The sequence below is a fragment of the Chiloscyllium plagiosum genome, chromosome 26 (genome assembly GCF_004010195.1).
Source record: "Chiloscyllium plagiosum isolate BGI_BamShark_2017 chromosome 26, ASM401019v2, whole genome shotgun sequence".
Classification (NCBI taxonomy): Eukaryota; Metazoa; Chordata; class Chondrichthyes; order Orectolobiformes; family Hemiscylliidae; genus Chiloscyllium; species Chiloscyllium plagiosum.
In genome coordinates, this window is record NC_057735.1 from 19,393,063 (window position 1) to 19,412,275 (window position 19,213).

The 19,213-nt window shown below is 40.5% G+C and overlaps 1 protein-coding gene across 2 annotated transcripts in view; it reads right to left on the bottom strand.

Annotated features, from left to right (window-relative positions):
• Positions 1 to 16,423: 16,423 nt before the first annotated feature.
• Positions 16,424 to 19,213, bottom strand: part of LOC122563184 — a 39,486-nt gene continuing 36,696 nt past the window's right edge. Inside the window, exon 5 of one of the 2 annotated variants that reach the window (XM_043716707.1) lies at positions 16,424 to 16,886. In XM_043716707.1, the coding sequence (XP_043572642.1) occupies positions 16,689 to 16,886 (198 nt within the window). In that variant the 3' untranslated portion in view covers positions 16,424 to 16,688. The remainder of the gene's footprint in view (positions 16,887 to 19,213) is intronic. The other variant, XM_043716708.1, reaches the window with a different exon arrangement.

Here is a 19,213-nt window from a genome sequence, read left to right on the forward strand (position 1 = left end):
CATACTCTTGACTCTGATCTCCAGCATCTGCAATCCTCTCTTTCTTCTACTGCATCTCATTTGCCAGGCCTTTTCCTTACAGATGATTGCCTGACATCTTGCGAGGAGGATTGGACTTATACATTGCTGGAGGGATGCTAGCAGGTTGCAAAGTGTCTGACTCAGCCGCCTGTGAAATATCATTAATGTCATTCTCCCAGGTTCCCCAATTAATTGGAGAGCAGGGTGGAATGCTGTGCTGAACCTGTCAAAGGAAACATCTCCAGTTACAGATCCTGGATGGGTCAGTAAGTGAACTGGACATCAGTTCCTGAGGCTTTAATGACTACAGGATTGGAGAAGAGAACTGGAAGGAGCCACAGCAACCTACAAGCCCCACCCTTGGCTGGGTCTTAATTGGAGGTCCCATTGCAGGTACTAAAGGATTGAAATAAAAGGATGTGGTGAATTTTACAGTCTTCCTATCAATAGAGCTTGGAAAATAGAGGGTCGTCCAACTGCACCCATCTCCCTGTCCCCCATATTATATGGGTGGTATCAGGTTGATTGGTCAGGCAGGCTGAAGCCTTTACATGAACATTTAACAGTCACTAAACGCCTCAGCCTGCCTCAGCTAAATATAATCAACCTGTGAGAGGGAGAATGAAGCAAGTGGGAGGATAGGCAGACAGCTTGCCCTACTGTCCTACAGAAAGGAAGGTATCTTCTCTGGAAAGGGTTTTCACATACTCTATGCCTCCTCCTTCCTTGATTATACCTTTTTTGTGATCCTTGCACATCCCCTCACCCCAATCAGCCTCTCTAAACTGAAACCCCATCCATCCAACTGCACCCTCCACTCACCCTAGGCTGTGCATCTTAAGGACATAACTGAGATGTCCATCTTTGCTTCGTGGGGACCTACTGTAGTCCCAGTGGTGACCACTATTTTCTTCTAGTGCTGCTCAGCCATTGAGATTATCTGGCAGCTCTCCAAACTATGATGTCCAGTCCAGAGGGGTGACAGCCCAGTCTGCACTAGTTAAGAACCTAAAAGAACTGCGGGTGCTGTAAATCAGAAACAAAAACAGAAGTTCAGCAGTCTGGCAGCATCTGTGAAGAGAAACCAGAGTTAATGTTTCTGATCCAGTGTACCTTCTTCAGAACATCTGGCTGAGGTCAAAAGTTCTGAGGAAGGGTCACTGGACCCAAAACATTAATTCCGATTTCTTTTCACAAATGCTGCCAAATGTGCTGAGCTTTTCTAGTAACATCTGTTTTTGTTTCTGCACTAGTTAAGGCAGTTCCCATTCTATTGTCACCGAAGGGGAATTAGATTTAACCTTGTTGAAGTGCTGACTGACTCAGGATCGAAGATTATCTGCCAATTCCAACCTCACCCCCACCAATGTAAAGCGTACAATAGTCAGGTGTAGGAATAAGATATCAACATTTTAAACCTAGAAGGTACAATGAAAGCGATCAAGGAAGTGAACCGCGAGAATGAAATCCCTCAATCCTGGAGTTAAGTTTCAAGAATCTCTGGTCCTCTCCAATAGTTGCCTGATGAAGGGCTCCTGCCCAAAACGTCAATTTTCCTGCTCCTCAGATGCTGCCTGACCCGCTGTGCTTTTCCAGCACCACTCTAATCATCACCCTCTCCTATAGTGACTGAGTTCGGGATCTCACCTCCTTTGTGCTGTGTCCTTTTCTTCTGGCTTTGTAGAATGGTATGGGGCAGAGTAGAAGGAAGCTAGTGTTAGTAATTAACCCTCCAGGTTGATTATTGAGAACAGAGAAAAAGTACTAAACCTAATTTTCCCTTCCTCTGGTGTCACGTCCATTTCCCCCTAGCAACTGATGTAAATACATTTTTGCTTTCTCAACAAAGTCTTGTTGAGTGAATTGAACTGGGCTGGTGGACATCAGTTTTGGAGTATTTGATGGGTTCTTACATTGCTCCTATTCCCTTCAATCAATATAATCATCCTGGGAGATTTCAATCTAACATTTCTTGGCCTGCTACATTGTTGAACTACCTGCATGGAAACAAACAACGCTGGAGATCACAGTGGCTCAGACATCATCTGTGAGGAGAGAGCAAGCTAACATTTCGAGTCCTACCTTGAACTAACCTGTATGATTGGTCCAGCCCTCTGTCTTTGTCGAAAGAAACTTAACAACCTGAATGGTGAATCATCATCACGTGTTAACTGGGAGCAAGTTGATTCTTCGACACAAAGATCATCAAAGATGAAACTGAGTCTATACTTATTCAAACTTCATTTACATACTTCAACAGGGATCAATGGATAACGCCTGGAAGGCTTCCTGCATCTAGAGGTACATGAGGCAAATAACATACATGCTCATGTCCAGAAAAGGGAACTCCAGTTGATTTATTTTTCTGCTCCTTCATCTGAATGTATTGAGCCAGCTTTGGTACTTCAGCTGTTACTCCAGTTGGAGACATGTTAACTATACAGAACATGTACTTTTCACACAGCATAGCTAGTATTACATTGCTTGATGCCTGTAATTATTGAAACATTGTGAGACTACTATGTCTTTCAACTTTCTAAAATTTGTTTTCAGGATGTGGTTGGTGTTCAAAAGGCCACATTTTATACACCAGCTGTCCTGAGAAGCTAATCCTATGCATCTTCTTTGAGCTGGTGCAGCCTGTTTGGAAATTATATTTCCACACCAGTTTTGGTTAGGGGATTCCAAGATATAAACTCAGTAGAGATATACCTCTGTGTAAAGGTGACTTGCAACTTGATGGTGGTACTGTTGCCTTGCTTTTATCCTTTTGATTGGTGGAGACTAAAGGCTGGGCAACGTGATCAAACTAATTTTGAGTTGCGCCAGTGCATTCTGCGGGGGATGATGATGGTCCAATGTTCTCTCCAATCTGGGCAGTAACCCAGCACTGCCCACTCAGACCTAGCAGATATCAACCCTTTTAAAGCAGCATTGCAGATTAATCTCAACAAAGAGATTTAGAAGGCTTGCTTTTAAATGAATAAGCAGTATACAACAACAAATAAAATCGAGGCAGATATTGTAGTTGATCATTTAGCAAGCTTCATTAACTTTTTTTATACATTCCTATATGTTCTGGATCATTTATTGCAGGATGCCAAATACTACTACAATATCCAATGTCTCATTATAACTGTATTGTTCTGGTAGCTCAGAATGATGGAAGATTACCACAGAATGTTTTTTGGTCTATAATTATAAGTCAAGGGACTGTGTATTCATTTAAGTTGCTTGTTCAAAGTGCTCAGTAGTGTTGATTGACAGCAAGAAAGTGCTGAGTTGAACAAAACAGCTATTAGACCCATCCTGATTTGTCTTACCAAAATAGAACACCTCACATTTATTTAAATTAAACTCCATCTGCCACTCTTCAGCCCATTGACCCATCTGATCAAGGTCCCGTTGTACTTTGTGATAACCCTCTTCGCTGTCTACTATACCACCAATTTTGGTGTCATCTGCAAACTTCCTAACCATACCTTCTACAAACACATTCACATTGTTTATAAAAACGATGAAAAGCAATGGACCTAGCTCTGGTCACTTGAGAGGAGTATACAGGAATAGGAGTATACTTAAGAGGGAAATCAGGAGGGTGAAAAGGAGACATAGAACATTGAACATGGAATGTCACAGCGCAGTACAGGCCCTTCGGCCCTCAATGTTGCGCCAACCTGTGACTTAACCTGATGCCCATCTAACCTACACCATTCAATTATTATCCATATGTATCTCCAATGCCCATTTAAATGCCCTTAACATTGGTGAGTCTACTACTGTTGCAGGCAGGCCATTCCATGCCCCTACTACTCTGAGTAAAGAAACTACCCCTAATATCTGCCCTAAATCTAACACCCCTCAATTTAAAACCATGTCTCCTTGTGTTAGTCTTCACCATCTGAGGAAAAAGGCTCTCACTGTCCACTCTACATAATCTGATTATCTTATACATCTTGATTAAGTCACCTCTCAACCTTCTTCTCTCCAATTAAAACAGCCTCAGTTCCTTCAGCCTTTCCTCATAAGACCTCCCCTCCATACCAGGCAACATCCCAGTAAATCTCCTCTGAACCCTTTTTAAAGCTTCCACATCCTTCCCATAATGCAGTGACCAGAACTGTACACAATACTCCAGATGCGGCCTTACCAGTGTCTTGTACAGCTGAAGCATGACCTCGTGGCTCCAAAACTCAATCCCCCAACCAATAAATACCAACACACCATATGCCTGCTTAACAGCTCGATCTACCTGGATGGCAACTTTCAGGGATTTATGCACTTGGACACCGAGATCTCTCTGTTCATCTACACTGCCAATAATTTTACCATTAGTCCAGTACTCTGCATTCCTGTTACTTCTTACAAAGTGAACTACCTCACTCTTTTCCGCATTAAACTCCATTTGCCACTTCTCAGCCCAGCTCTGCATCTTATCTATGACCTTCTGTAACCCACAACATCCTTCGGCACTATCCACAACTCTGCCTACCTTAGTGTCATCTGCAAATTTACTAACCCATGGTGCCCACATCCAGATCATTTTTGAAAATGACAAACAGCAGTGACCCCAAAAGATTCTTGTGGCACACCACTGGTAACTGAGCTCCAGAATGAACATTTCCCATCAACCACCACTCTCTGTCTTCTTTCAGCTAGCCAATTTCTGATCCGAACTGCTAAATCACCTTCAATTCTGAAACTCTGTATTTTGTGCAATAACCTATCATGTGACACCTTATCAAATGCCTTACTGAAATCCATATACACCACATCATATGTTTTGCCTTCATCCACCTGTTTTGTCACCTTCTTGAAGAACTCAATAAGGTTAGTGAGACATGACCTACCCTTCACAAAACTGTGTTGACTATCCCTAATCAAATTAGTCCCTTCCAGATGATTATAAATCCTATCTCTTATAACCTTTTCCAATGCCTTACTCACAACCAAACAAAGGCTCACTGGCCTATAATTACCAGGGTTGTCCCGACTTCCCTTCTTAAACAAGGGAACAACATTTGCTATCCTCCAGTCTTCTGGCACTATTCCTGTTGACAATTATGACATAAAGATCAAAGCCAAAGGCTCTACAATCTGCTCCCTGGCTTCCCAAAGAATTTGAGGATAAATCCCATCTGGCCCAGGGGTTTTATCTATTTTCAGATGTTCCAAAATGGCTAAAACCTCCTCCTTGTCAACCGCAATCCTATCTAATCCAGCAGCCTGTATCTCCATATTCTTACTAACATTGCCCTTTCCCAATGTGAATACTGATGAAAAGTATTAATTAAGCGCTTCCCCTATGTCCGCAAATTCCACACACAACTTCCCACTACTATCTTTGATTGGCCCTAATCTTACTCTAGTCAGTCTTTTATTTCTGATATACCTATAGAAGGCCTTAAGGCTTTCCTTGATCCTATCGCCAACAGCTTCTCATGTTCCCTCCTGGCACTTCTTAGCCCTCTCTTTAGATCTTTTCTGGCTAACTTATAACACTCAAGCATCCTAACTGAGCCTTCACGTTTCATCCTCACATAAGCCTTCTTCCTCCTCTTGACAAGAGCTTCAACTTCTTTAGTAAACCATGGCTGCCTCTCTCGACAACTACCTCCCTCCCTGATAGGTATATACTTATCAAAGACCCGCAGTAGGTGTTCCTTGAATAAGCTCCACATTTCAAGTGTTGTTGTGGTTCTGTTCGCCGAGCTGGAAGTTTTTGTTGCAAACGTTTCGTTCCCTGGCTAGGCGACATCATCAGTGCTTGTGTGTCCATCCCCTGCAGTTTCAAGTGTGTCCATCATTTCAAGTGTGTCCATCCCCTGCAGTTTCCTTCCCCATCCTATGCATCGTAAATCTTGTCTAATCGCATCATAATTGCCTTTCCCCCAGTTATACCTCTTTCCCTGCAGTATACACCTATCCCTGCCCATTGCTATTGTAAACATAACCACATTGTGGTCACTATGACTAAAGTGCTCACCTGCCTCCAAATCTAACACCTGACCAGGTTCATTTCCCAGTACCAAATCCAATATGGCATCTCCCCTTGTTGGCCTGTCTACTTTCTGAGTCAGAAAACACTCCTGCACACATTGAACAAAAACTGACACATCTAAATTACTTGAACTATAGTATTTCCAGTCAATATTGGGGAATTTAAAGTCCCCCATAACAATGACCCTGTTATTCTCGCTCTTATCAAGAACCACCTTTGCTATCCTTTCCTCTACATCCCTGGAAAATTTGGAGGCCTATAGAAAACTCCCTACAGGGTGACCTCTCCTTTCCTGTTTCTAACCTTAGCCCAAACTACTTCAGTGGATAAGTCCTCAAACATTATCTCAGCTGCTGTAATACTGCATTTGATTAACAATGCGACCCCAGTTTTACCATCTTCTCTGTTCTTACTGAAATATCTAAATCCCAGAATCTGCAACATTCCTGTCCGTTCCTGTCCCTCCTCTAGCCATGTCTCTGAAATGGCAACAACATCAAAATTCTAGGTATACATAGTTTTGGTAGATAGGATTTAGAAGAATCCACACAGATTCTATAAATACATTAAGGGCAAAAGAGTAACAACCTTCCACCACCACACTTTTTTCCCACTTACAAGTCAATTTTGCATCCTGCTGGCTAGCCCCCCCCCCCCCCCGGATTCCATAACATCTAACCTTGCTAACCAGTCTATCACGTGGAACCTTGTTGAACCCTTGTTAAAGTCCATATAGAAAATGTCTACCACTCTGCCTTCATCAATCCTCTGTTAATACTTCTAAAAACTCAGTCAAGTTAGTGATGCATGATTTCCCATGAACAAAGCTGTATTGACTATTCCTAATCAGCCCTTGCCTTTTCAAATGCATGTAAATCCTGGTCCTTCAAATCCCCTCCAAGAACTTACCCACCACTGGTGTCAGGCTTACTAGTGTACAGTTACCTGACCATTCCTTACCATCTTTTTTAAATAATCGCACCATATTAGTCAACCTCCAGTCTTCAAGCTGCTGACCCATGGCTATCCATGAAATGATTATCTCAGCAAGAGGCCCAGCAGTCTCTTCTCTAGCTTACCACAAAGTTCTAGGATACACCTGATAAGGTCCCAAGGATTTATCCACCTTTATGCATTTTAAGACATCCAGCACCTCCTCTTCTGTAATATCTTTTCAAGATATCACTATATATTTCTCCAAGTTCTCTAGCTTCCACATCCTTCTCCACAGTAAATACTGCCCAAAATACTCAATTAGTTCTCACCCTTCTTTTGTGGTTTCACAGATAAATGGCCTTGCTGATCTTTAAGGGGCCCTTTTCTTTCTCTCGTTACACTTTTGCTCTTAATGTATTTGTAGAATCTCTTTGGATTCGCCTGAACCCCATCTACCAAAGCTATGTCATGTCTCCTTTTCACCCTCCTGATTTCCTGCCTTAGTTTACTCCTACTACCATCATACTCCTCTGAGGATTCACTTGATCCCAACTGTTTACACCTGACATATGCCTCTTTCGTTTTCTTGACCACAGCTTTAATTTCTCTAGTTGTCCAGCATTCCCTACACCTACCAGCCTTGTCATTTGCACTAACAAGAACATATCATCTGAACTCTCGTTATCTCATTTTAGAAGGTGTCCCATTTTCCAAATGTCCCTTTTCTGCAAATAGTGTCTCCCAATCAACATTTGAAAATAATTACCTTCTACCATCAAAATTTGTCTTATTCCAGTTTAGGAGTTTAACTTTTAGTCAGGTCTATCCTTTTCCATAATTATTTTAAACTCAAACAATTATGACCACTGGCCCCAGAGTTCCTTTCCACTGACACCTCAGTCATTTGCCCTGCCTTATTTCCCAAGGGAAGGTGAAGTTTTTCTCCTTCTCTAGTAGGTACATCCACATATTGAATAAGAAAATTTTCTTGTACACACTTAACAAATTCTTCTCTATCCAAGCCTTCCAAACAGACCCTCCAGGTGAGACGGAGGTTCACCTGCCTCTCCTTCAACCTTGTTTACTGTATCTGGTGCTCCCAATATGGAATTCCCTACATTGGGGAAATCAAACATAAACGAAGGGAATGTTTCACCAAGCATCACAGCCAGGCCCATAAGAACCGACCTGATCTCCCAGTCACCTCCCATTTTAATTCCCTTTCTCACTACTCTTCTGACATGACCATCCTTGTCCTCCTCCATTGCCACAATGAATCAGACGGCAAATTGGAAGAACTACACCTCATCTTCCACCTGGGTAGCCTACAGTTCTGAGGACTCAACTTTGAGTTATCAATGGGATAATTAGAGAAAGTATTTTTCTGGGATGGGGGTGTCTAGAACTAGAGGGCATAGATTTAAGGTGAGAGGGGAAAGATATAAATGAACCTAAGGGCAACTTTTTCACGCAGAGTATTGTGTGTGTATGGAATAAGCTGCCAGAGGAAGTAGTGGTACAATTGCAGCATTTAAAAGGCATCTGGATGGGTATATAAATAGGAAGGGTTTAGAGGGTTTAGAGTTCTGGCAAATGGGACTAGATTAGGTTAGGATATCTGTCAGCATGGATCAGTTGGACCAAAGGGTCTGTTTCCGTGCTGTACCACTCTATGACTCCATGACTCTATACCCTGTGGAGACAAAGCAGAATTAACAAAGTATTTCTGAAGAAGTGTTTCTGGAGTTAATGGTAGCTCTGCTTTCTGTCCATAGATGACACCAGACTTGTTGGGTTTCACCAGCAATTTCTGTTTTTATGTGAGAGCAATACATTCGAAGAGTGTTTGGAAGTGCACACAACTTTCCTCTACCGAGAGACAGAGCTACTACGAAAACATGGTACTTGATCTTATGGATTAGACAAGATGCCTAAACATATCCAATTAAAACTAAGGAGCTAGATTTATGGACTTCTGGTTTAGGTTCAGGTTCTATTCCTACTGAGCTTTTTACAGCGGTACGGTGGCTAGCACTGCTGCCTCACAACACCAGGGTCCCAGGTTCGATCCCAGCCTCAGGCGACTGTCTGTGTGGAGTTTGCACATTCTCCCCAAGTTCGGGTGCTCCGGTTTCCTCCCACAGTCCAAAAATGTGCATTAGGTGAATTGGCTATGTTAAATTGCCCATAGTGCTAGGCGCATTATTTAGTGGAAAATGGGTCTGGGTGGGTTACTCTTCGGAGGGGTTGGTGTGGGCTGGTTGGGTCGAAGGACCTGTTAGCACACTTTAGGGAATCTATCTATCTAACAATCAAACTCATAATTAGTAATAATTGGTGGTAGTTGTATAAATAATGTCATAGTTTGCAAAGCTGAAAGCACTTAAACAAAGAATCAGTGCTGACAAGCCATAGAATCCCTACCATGTGGAAACAGACCTTCAAACCAACAAGTCCACACCAACCCTACAAAGAGTAACCCACCCTGCTATATTGTCCTATATTTACCCCTGACTAATCCACCTAGCCTACACATTCCTGAACACTATGGGCAATTTAGCATGGCTAATTCACCTAACCTGCATATCTTTGGATTGTGGGAGGAAACCAGAGCAAACCCACGCAGACACAGGCTGAATGTGCAAACTTCTGCACAGTCACCCGAGGCTGGAATCAAACCTTGGTCCCTGATGCTGTGAGGCAGCAGCGCTAACCACTGTGCCACCCTTCATACAACACAGAAACAGACCCTTCAATCTAATTAATCCAAGCCAATCACAATCCCAAACTAAATTAGTCCCACCTACTTGCACTTGGTCTAAATCCTTCCAAACATTTCTTCTTCCTATACTTAGCTAAATGTCTTTTAAACATTGTAACTATACCCACCTCCATCACTTCCCCTGGAAGTTCATTCCACAAAAGAACCATGGTCTGTGTAAAAAGAAAATGCTGTTCATGTCTTTTTTTTTAATCTTTCTCCCCTAATTTTAAAAATATGTCTTGAAATCCCCAACCCTAGGTAAAAGACACCTGTCATTCACCTGATCTATACCCCTCATTATTTTATAAACTTCTATGAGGTCATGTCTCAATCTCCTACACTCCAGTGAAAGAAGTCCCAACTTATCTAGCCTCCATATAACGCAAGCAATAAGTGTGAAATTCTTCTGGACCATTGAAATTACTGCAGATATTTCCAGTTTGATTTTGCATTTAAGATATTTCAATGAAGGTCAAAACTGAATAGAATATTAGTTTGGAATCCAGAAAATAACTAATGCAAGAAACTATGAAATCCATTACTAATTTAACATCAACATAGGTGTGCTAGGAAATTTGAATATAATTTTTATCTACCTTTCATCAACAGCTGATCAGCTATAATATGACACATAACACCCAAAATGATAGATGCACCACTTACAAATATCTCAATGAAACATAATAGTGCAATCCTTTCTCCATATTAATATTTTGTTAGTGTATTCAGAGTTCATTTTGCAAAATTAACTGAGTTTATTATATTTTAAATCAAATTATATTTGTTCCCTAGCCAAACAATACGTCTCATCTCAATTGTTTGATAGCATTTTTATTATATAATAATCTGGTGTCCACAAAAACAAGCTGCTTGCTTTCTGTTGTACATTGCAATGAAATTTGATTGAAAATAGATTATTGAACAATGGCAAAAAGCTAAGCAATTGAGTTTCCTTTATTAAGGATAACAAAATAAACATCGGACTGGAGTTTTGTCACATTAAAGGAGTGCAAGGATTTAGTTAACTAAACCAATTCATTGTTCGGCATTGGTTTTTAATGCAATGTATGTGTCTCTGGAGACAGGTCCTTTTGGATATTTTACATGTAAGGGAGCATCTCAAGTGGTTCAGCCTGCTCTTAGCGCAAGATGCTGTCTTGATAAAGGAGTTGGAGCTGGGACCAGGGACAGCTATTATAGTCAGTTCGTGTTCATTAAGTAACTACTCTATTTTGGTGAGTAGTACTTGGCCTGACACCTTCTAAGAGTGACCAGATGATTGAGAATGAGCAAATAATTGCAAAGGATTTTGAGTGATTCTATGAGGCATGTAAGAGAGTACTGCTCAATTTCTGGTAGAGATTTGAAAAGATAATTGGGGAACGTTCTGGAACATTGATAAAACATCACCAACATGCTATCTAAATTAATTTTAAAAATGTTCTTTCGGACAACACCTTCAAAAACTCTGCATTACTCCATCTTACTGAACTCTTAATAGGAGCAAGGAACTGTCTGGTCATTGACATTGTGTAAGGGGTTTCCCTTGTGGAATGGGAGGAAGATTTTGGGGAAATTGGAGTGGGATCTGTTGCGGCAGGACAGGGAGACAGGAGGGTATGATAGTCTCTATATTTCCTGTGGGTATGGAAGATACTTCCTTCCCTGAGTCTCTCCTATGGTGATAACATGTTTTACAAGTCTGGAAACCTGTGCACCCATTCACACAGTCTCTGATCTATTCTGGAACTTGCTATGTGTTCGACAAAGCTCTCCATATCTTCAATGGAAATGGGTGAGTGGAGCCCACATAGTCAGCTTCATGAAAATTGCATCTGGTTCACATTTCAATGCTAAATCTGCAAGTATCTGCACTAGCATCTTCTGGCAAGCTGCTGCAGTTTTACTGATTGTCCATTCCATGCTAAAAACGGATGCAACTTATCAGCATAATACCACTGTTCTTAATGTCACCTTTCATTAGAGTTATAGAGTCAGAGGGATGTACAGCACAGAAACAGACCCTTCAGTCCAACATGTCCATGCCGACCAGATATCCCAACCCAATCTAGTCCCACCTGCCAGCACCCGGCCCATCCTCCAAACCCTTCCTATTCATATACCCACCCAAATGCCTTTTAAATGTTGCAATTGTACGAGCTTCCGCCACTTCCTTTGGCAGCTAGGTCCATACACGTACCACCCTCTGCGTGAAAAAGTTGTCCCTTAGGTCTCTATTATATCTTTCCTCTTTCACCCTAAACCTATGTCCTCTAGTTCTGGATTCCCCCACCCCACGGAAAAGACTTTGTCTATTTATCCTATCCATCCATGGCCCTCATGATTTTATAAACCTCTATCAGGTCACCCCTCAGCCTCCGAGGCTCCAGGGAAAACAGCTCTAGCTATTCAGCCTCTCCCTATAGCTCAAATCCTCCAACCCTGGCAACGTCCTTGTAAATCTTTTCTGAACCCTTTCAAGTTTCACAAAATCTTAAATAAATTTTTGTTTAATAAGGAATCCAACATAAAGATGAATTCACTTATTCCACTTCTCCATCCATTTGATTCTCCTATTGCAATGTGAAAAGGTGAAAGACTTTAGGCAGATGAAACATTATATTTGAGATTAACTGAAGCATCAAATGTCTTGTGTGATAAAGACCAAGTTTTAAAGGCTTATCTTTAATTACCTGTGCACTGAGAAACATGCAGTGCATACATTGGCAGAGCAGCACAAAAATGTTAATGTTTCCATACTTCATTGAAGTATTTTAATTTATGATATTCCAGAGGAAGTATTGTAAACCTGCATAGGAAATCCTTGGCAAAACCTGCACAGGATCTGGAAGTACTACAGACATTCGGCCAACAAAAATTGACTGCATTGTTAACTGTGTTGTTAAATTAAACAAAGGAAGTGTAATTACTGAATATGCTGAGCTATCACATTTTTTTGTAATTGTAAAACTTGTAAGCTAAGAAACTGATTCAGTTAAGTGGAAGTATCTCTGGAGCTTACAATCACTTGCAGCGAACCAGTCCATGCAATCTTTAGTCCCTTTGCCTGCATAACAACAGACAAAGAGTCATGTTAAAAATTATTTTAATACATAAATTGTATAATCCAAATCATTATTAACACTTTGAGGAACTTTTAAGACTATTTTTACGTTGTGAATTATGACTGTTGATTGGAACTGGAAAACTTGTTTGACTAAAGATACATAATAAACATCAGAGAGAGGACTGACGTACTATCTGACTGGATTTTTTTTTTTGGCTTGCTCCTCAGTGAAATCATCAGGTCCTTTTTTATATATAATATGCAGTCTTATCTAAGAGCCAGAAGAATTTCATGGCCATTTCTGAGTTGAAAAGAAAGTAACCAAAGCAATGGCTAATTTAAAACACTGTTTTAAAACACTTCCATAGAATCCCTACAGTACAAAAAGAAGTTATTTGGCTCATTAGGTTCCCACTGACCCTTTGAAGAGTATCCCATCTTATCCCTGTAACCCAACATTTATCATGGTTAACCTACCAAGGCTGCATGTCCTTGGACATGATGGAGCAATTTAGCATGGCTATCTACCCAACCAACATACCTTTAGACTTTGGGAGGAAATAGTGCATCTGGCAGAAACCCATGCAGACATTGGCAGAATATGCAAACTCCACACACAGTCATCCGAAGCTGGAATCAAACTCGGGTCTCTGGTGCTATGAAGCAGTGGTGCTAACCACTGAGTCAATGTGCTACCCAATTTCATTCCCTTTCTCTTAGTAATTCCACGTGCTGATTGTTAGTGCTCTGAAATTAACCCTGTTCATATTGCGTATATTAATTTGAACAGATGAAGCAATTTGATGCCGACAATTGTTTCCAAGTACTTTTTTTTCATTTTAGTAGTTGCTGACCCAGCCCACACTATCAGGGAAGATCCATACTGGCTAGCAGTGGAAAAGATCATCATGTTCTGTGTTTTCATGCATAACACACTGCTTGCCATCTCTAATATAAATAGGGTATAGGAACCAAGCAGATATTTGGCTGGTCATCAATTAATAATGTGCTGGCATTGCAGAAAAATATCTATTAAGCATTTTAATAAAACAATGGTGTGAAATACCTATGTTGCAGTGCTGAATACAATTTTTTTCTCATAGTGACTTTATTAAATATTACTATATACTGGGATAGTTAAAAAAAGGTTCTATGCGAGACCAGAAACTTAAATTGTTTCAACCATTTTTATTATTTTTGATTAGAAGTAGAAATTATAGATATCAGAGAAATGTTAACATTTTGGACATCTTACCACAGTGAACTGTAATGTTAGTAATTTTAACGCAGCAATCATAGAAAAAACTGCAAGCTGAGGCAAAACATATGAACATGATTTTACACACTATTTTTCCTTAAACAATGTTTTGCCATTTTTAATCAAAACATGCAAGTTATGCTTTAAAAAAAGGCACCAACAGAAAAGTGAAATATTTTCCACAGGGTATTTCATCTGTTAAAATTACAAAATCTGGTCTAAAAGTCAAATTTTAGAGGCACATATTGATATATTACTGAAAAGTTCAAAGTATGTGGTGTTAGTAGCAAGGTGTAAAAGTACTAACACTTTACTGTATTCCAGTTTTCAGTTTTGAGGGATACTAAAAATCCTGTACAACAAGTCAGTTATGTTAGGATTTTAGTTCCCCTTCAGATCTGCTCAGGAAAATAAATTCACAATTTTATAATATAGTTAATTGATGCAGGTACTAACCATCTGTTTTATTTATTCCTCCTAGATCAGATTGAATATAACTAATGCCATTGGTTACATGATCACATTGTGTAGTATTAACATAGTAAAGAAAAATATATTGTGATCATTAAGTTACCTTATATACTTAATCTATAACATTCTAAATTGATGGTTAGAATCTAACTTTTCAGTATACTATAACACATATTTATGGCTCCACGATGAACAGTTATATGTAGAAAGTATTCAGTTCCAATCTACTTATTGTCACAAGATCTGGTACTATAGGTCAGCTCTCAGAATGAGATGAGTTTTTGGAAAAACATTTTACTCAAAAAACAAATTTAACAGGTCTCTCTAAATCCTTCTTTGTGTTAGTGACACTGGAAAGTTTGTGTCACAACTTCCAGAAGCATGGGTCACCCACTGTTGGAGGCAGCTTTAATGTACTGTAAACCAATGAAATTAGTTAATGAGTCCATCAACTTGGGGACCCAGAAAAATGGCACAAACATCCTCTGACATTAATGCATAAACATTTTGGCAGAATGCAATGAAGTAACTGAGGTGAACCCTTCACAAGTTTCCTAAAGCTGCCAGCACTTTGGATAAATGAAGATTTAAGTTGAAAGTTTATGGTGTAAGTGAGACTGTAAACACAGCAGGCAGATTCCCTGCAATTGTCAATGTTACAGAACGGCAGATATGTTCAAATAATATTTGCAGTGAAGTTGTTGAAAAGGTATAGTTAATGTAAGATTGTTGGGGACAAAGTTATTTGAAATCTAGTTAACGCACTGTGCACAATAAGATGTCACGTAATAATATGTAGAATGTATCTAGTTGACTATTGTGAATTCCTCATAAGCCATTTCATTTCCAGTTGTCAGCCAGCCAGTATTCCATTCACTTTCATCTCTTGCATCTTTTTCTTCATGACATTTGAAACCTTTTTACAGAATCGAGTCACTTGAATGAGGGTGCAGCCAATGGTTTTATGTGTTCGCAGAATTTCTTGGATCTTAATGTAATTCTCTTACAACCATGAATAACGGTCTCATTACTCAAACATTTCAAAAAACAGTACTTAAAACCTTTGAATCATTATAGCAGGGAGGAGGCCATTCAGCCTATCCTATCCATATAATTAAGGGAATTGCATTTCTCTACTGTTTATGTTTCCACACAATCCGTGAATTTGCTATTTGGTGATATGACTTCCAAGAGACAATTTCGACACTTTGCTGCAGGAATGGTGACAACGACGGAAATGCTGTACTTGAGGGGCGAGGGGGTGAAGGTGAAACTATAACATTACACTTTAAGCCATAAAATGCTTTTTTAATGCTTATATTGATTGTAAGAAGTAACGTTTTTCTTTACAATGTCTATTTGGCAATTTCATTACACTCATCCTCATTACCGCGGATACGGGAACGGACTCCTCACAGATAACAAAACGTGGCTACCACTCCAATGCAACTTTCGTATGTACAGATACTACGAAGGACTGTGAGATCAGATCGGAAGAGTTAAGGAGGAAAAATAAATTCATGAGGTTTGGGGCCGCCCTTTCAAAATGTGTGGATCTGTGGGAAGCATATCGTTGGATAACCACGATGAAATGTTGTTGATTTGACTTCCAAGTACAACAGGGAAGCAGTTATTTGACCGAATGAATTGAACGGATATCTGATTAACTTATGTTTGTATCTGAATGCACCTAATGTGATTTGACAAGCCATTATTCCAACTGGAAATGCTGTATGTTCATAAATTTCAGGTGTCTAGGTGATGGGGAAACAGAATATTTCACGAACTTACATCTAGTGACTGTATTGAATCAGTGCTCAATGTAGAAATTCATCCTGCACATTACCTTAATTAATTATATCCTGCCTTTTATTACCCACCAGCAACCATTAATTGCATGTTATCTTTGGCTCAAGTTGATCTTAAACTGCAAGATTCACCAACTATCACTGAAAAGTCAATTCGCACGTCACTTTTACGGACAGCAAATTGTAAACCAGGTCACAGAATACAAGGACAGTCTTGGCATTTTTTTGTGAGTTCAACTGTTAATTTAATTTTATAATTAGAAGACTTATCTTCAGTTCTGTAAGCCAAATGTATAGTACCTGGCATGGGGTCATAATTTAGAGAATCGGACAGTGACACCTTCATTTCTTTCCATCGTGCATTAGAGTTCTGTGTCTGCTTCGTCTGTTTTTTTTCTCTGGTGACCATTTCCTGTTGGCTCTCCTGCCGCAGCTTTCTGGCTCTCCCCGTTCTCCTGTGCCTCTCCATTCAGTTTTGGCTTCTCATGCGCATCTGATTGGTCCTCTGGAGCAACAGAAAACATTGTGCTATCATGATCCTGTGCATCGGGCTCCTCATCCTTAAAAGAGAAAGGAGAAGCTGAATTTTTTGCCAGCGCGCAAAGCTGCCAAGCCCAGGATGTACATTCACCCTGGCTCAAAATTGCTGACACTGAGCCAATTGGACTTTAGTGACCTGTAACCTTATAAAGGGAATTTAATGTGTTTGCTTGGACTGCTATACTTTGAAGGACTCTTGCCTTTTGCCAAGACAAGAATGTTGGAGGAAATGTTGCCTTTCGCTCTCTAACCAATCATGCAACTTCATTTTAGACCTTAATGGCTAATGACCTCTTAAAAATAAATATCTGGCATTTTTCTAAAAGTAGACTTTTGGTCCCCAATTTACTTTACACAAATTTACCGGCATCAATGTCAAAACTGTACATTCCAGTTAATGAACCCTTACAGCGAACGTTAATTGGTTGTTGTTGACTGTGATCTACAAATTCAGTGGAAGCCGCCAGAGGGCTCTCACTCCCTGTTCAGGCGACCGACCCTTAGTCTTGAAGTAGTGTAGCAACAAGACTGGTGCGCACAATTTAATGTTGAAAGAAATCCTATCTACACTGGGATTGCTAGAATAGAGACAGGATGTGAATAGGGCAAACTAACCAAAGATTCTCTCTACTTCATTAGTTTGACAGTTTAAAGACTAAGGCTGAAAAATGTGTTGCTGGAAAAGCGCAGCAGGTCAGGCAGCATCTGAGGAGCAGGAGAATCGACGTTTCGGGCAGAAGGGCTTATGCCCGAAACGTCGATTCTCCTGCTCCCTGGATACTGCCTGACCTGCTGCGCTTTTCCAGCAACACATTTTTCCCCTCTGATCTCCAGCATCTGCAGTCCTCACTTTCTCATAGTTTAAAGACTAATCCGAGTCTCTCACATTCTTAATAAAAACCGAAAGAACTGCGGACGCTGGAAATCAGAAACAAAATCAGTTCTGAGGAAGGGTCCCTGCACCCGAAAGGTAGCTTTGATTTCTCTCCACAGATGGCGCCAGACCTACTGAGCTTTTCCATCAGTTTCTGGTTTTCTTTCACCCACTTTTTCGTTTGGTTTCCTAATGGATTTCAGACTAACAGTTAATAACAATCGAGGAGTCTTAATGGAGTTTGGTCAGAAAAAAAAGTTACTTAACAAAAGATGATGATTTTGGTTTGGCTAATCTAGTCGAGAGTGTAATGCTGGAAAAGCACAGCAAGTCAGGCAGCATCCCATGAGCTGGACAAGTGACATTTTGACATTCCTGATGAAGCGCTTATGCCTGAAACGTTGATTCTCCTGCGATGCATCTGCAGTCTTCACTTTCTCCTAGGTTACTAACCCACATTAGTTTCAAATAGTGCTGTAACACTATCAGCAATGGCGTTCTTAGTAACGATGTTGTTTAGCAAAGTGAATCAATGGATTTAGCAGTCTCATTTGACTTTCGGACATCCAGGAATGATAGTGACCAATGCAGTGCCCTGCTTAGGACATAAATAGGAATTGCTAGACAAGGCAGCATCTGTGGAGAGAAATCGGAGTTAATGTTTCAGATTTGGTAGCCCTTTCTCAGAACTGATGGTAGCTAGGAAAAAGGATGCTTTTTTATTCTGAAGATAGGATGGGGGAGGGGGGAGGAGTAAATGATAGTTGGAGATCGAGCCCAAAAAGAGAAGAAAACAGTTTGACAGACAAAGGAGTAGATCATTATCAGTGTAAGATAATGGGTTTAGATCAGAGTGATGCTGGAAAAGCACAGCAGATCAGGCAGCATCCGAGGAGCAGGAAAATCAACATTTCGGGCAAAAGCCCTTCATCAGGAATAGAGGCAGGAAGCCTCCAGGGTGGAGAGATAAAACTTTTGCCTCGTGTAAGATAATGAACAGCTCCTAATAGGGACAATTAGTGGCTAACAATGGGCTGTGTGTAATAGCAGACCATGTGATAACAAGGCCTGGTGTGTGGGGGTTAGGGTAGGGACATGAGAGAAGGTGCCTCAAGCCCTAAAAGTGTTGAACTTGACATTGAGTGTAGAAGCCTGTAGAGTTGCCAAGCAGAAGATGAGGTGTTTTCTTCCTGCTTGCGCTGAGCTTTGCTGGAGCACTACAGCAAGCCTGAGACAAAGATGTTGGGCAAGGAACAAGGTAGTGTGTTGAAGTGGCAGCTCAGAGTCTTTATTGTGGACTGAACATAGGTGTTTGTGAAATGGTCAGCCAGTCTTTGTTTTGTTTCTCGAATGTAGAGGAGGCCACATTGTGAGCAGTGAATGCAGTTAGACTAGATTGAGTGAAGTGCAGGTAAAGTGCTGCTTCATCTGGAAGGTTTGTTTGGGCCCTTAGACACCTATTCCCCTCCCCTC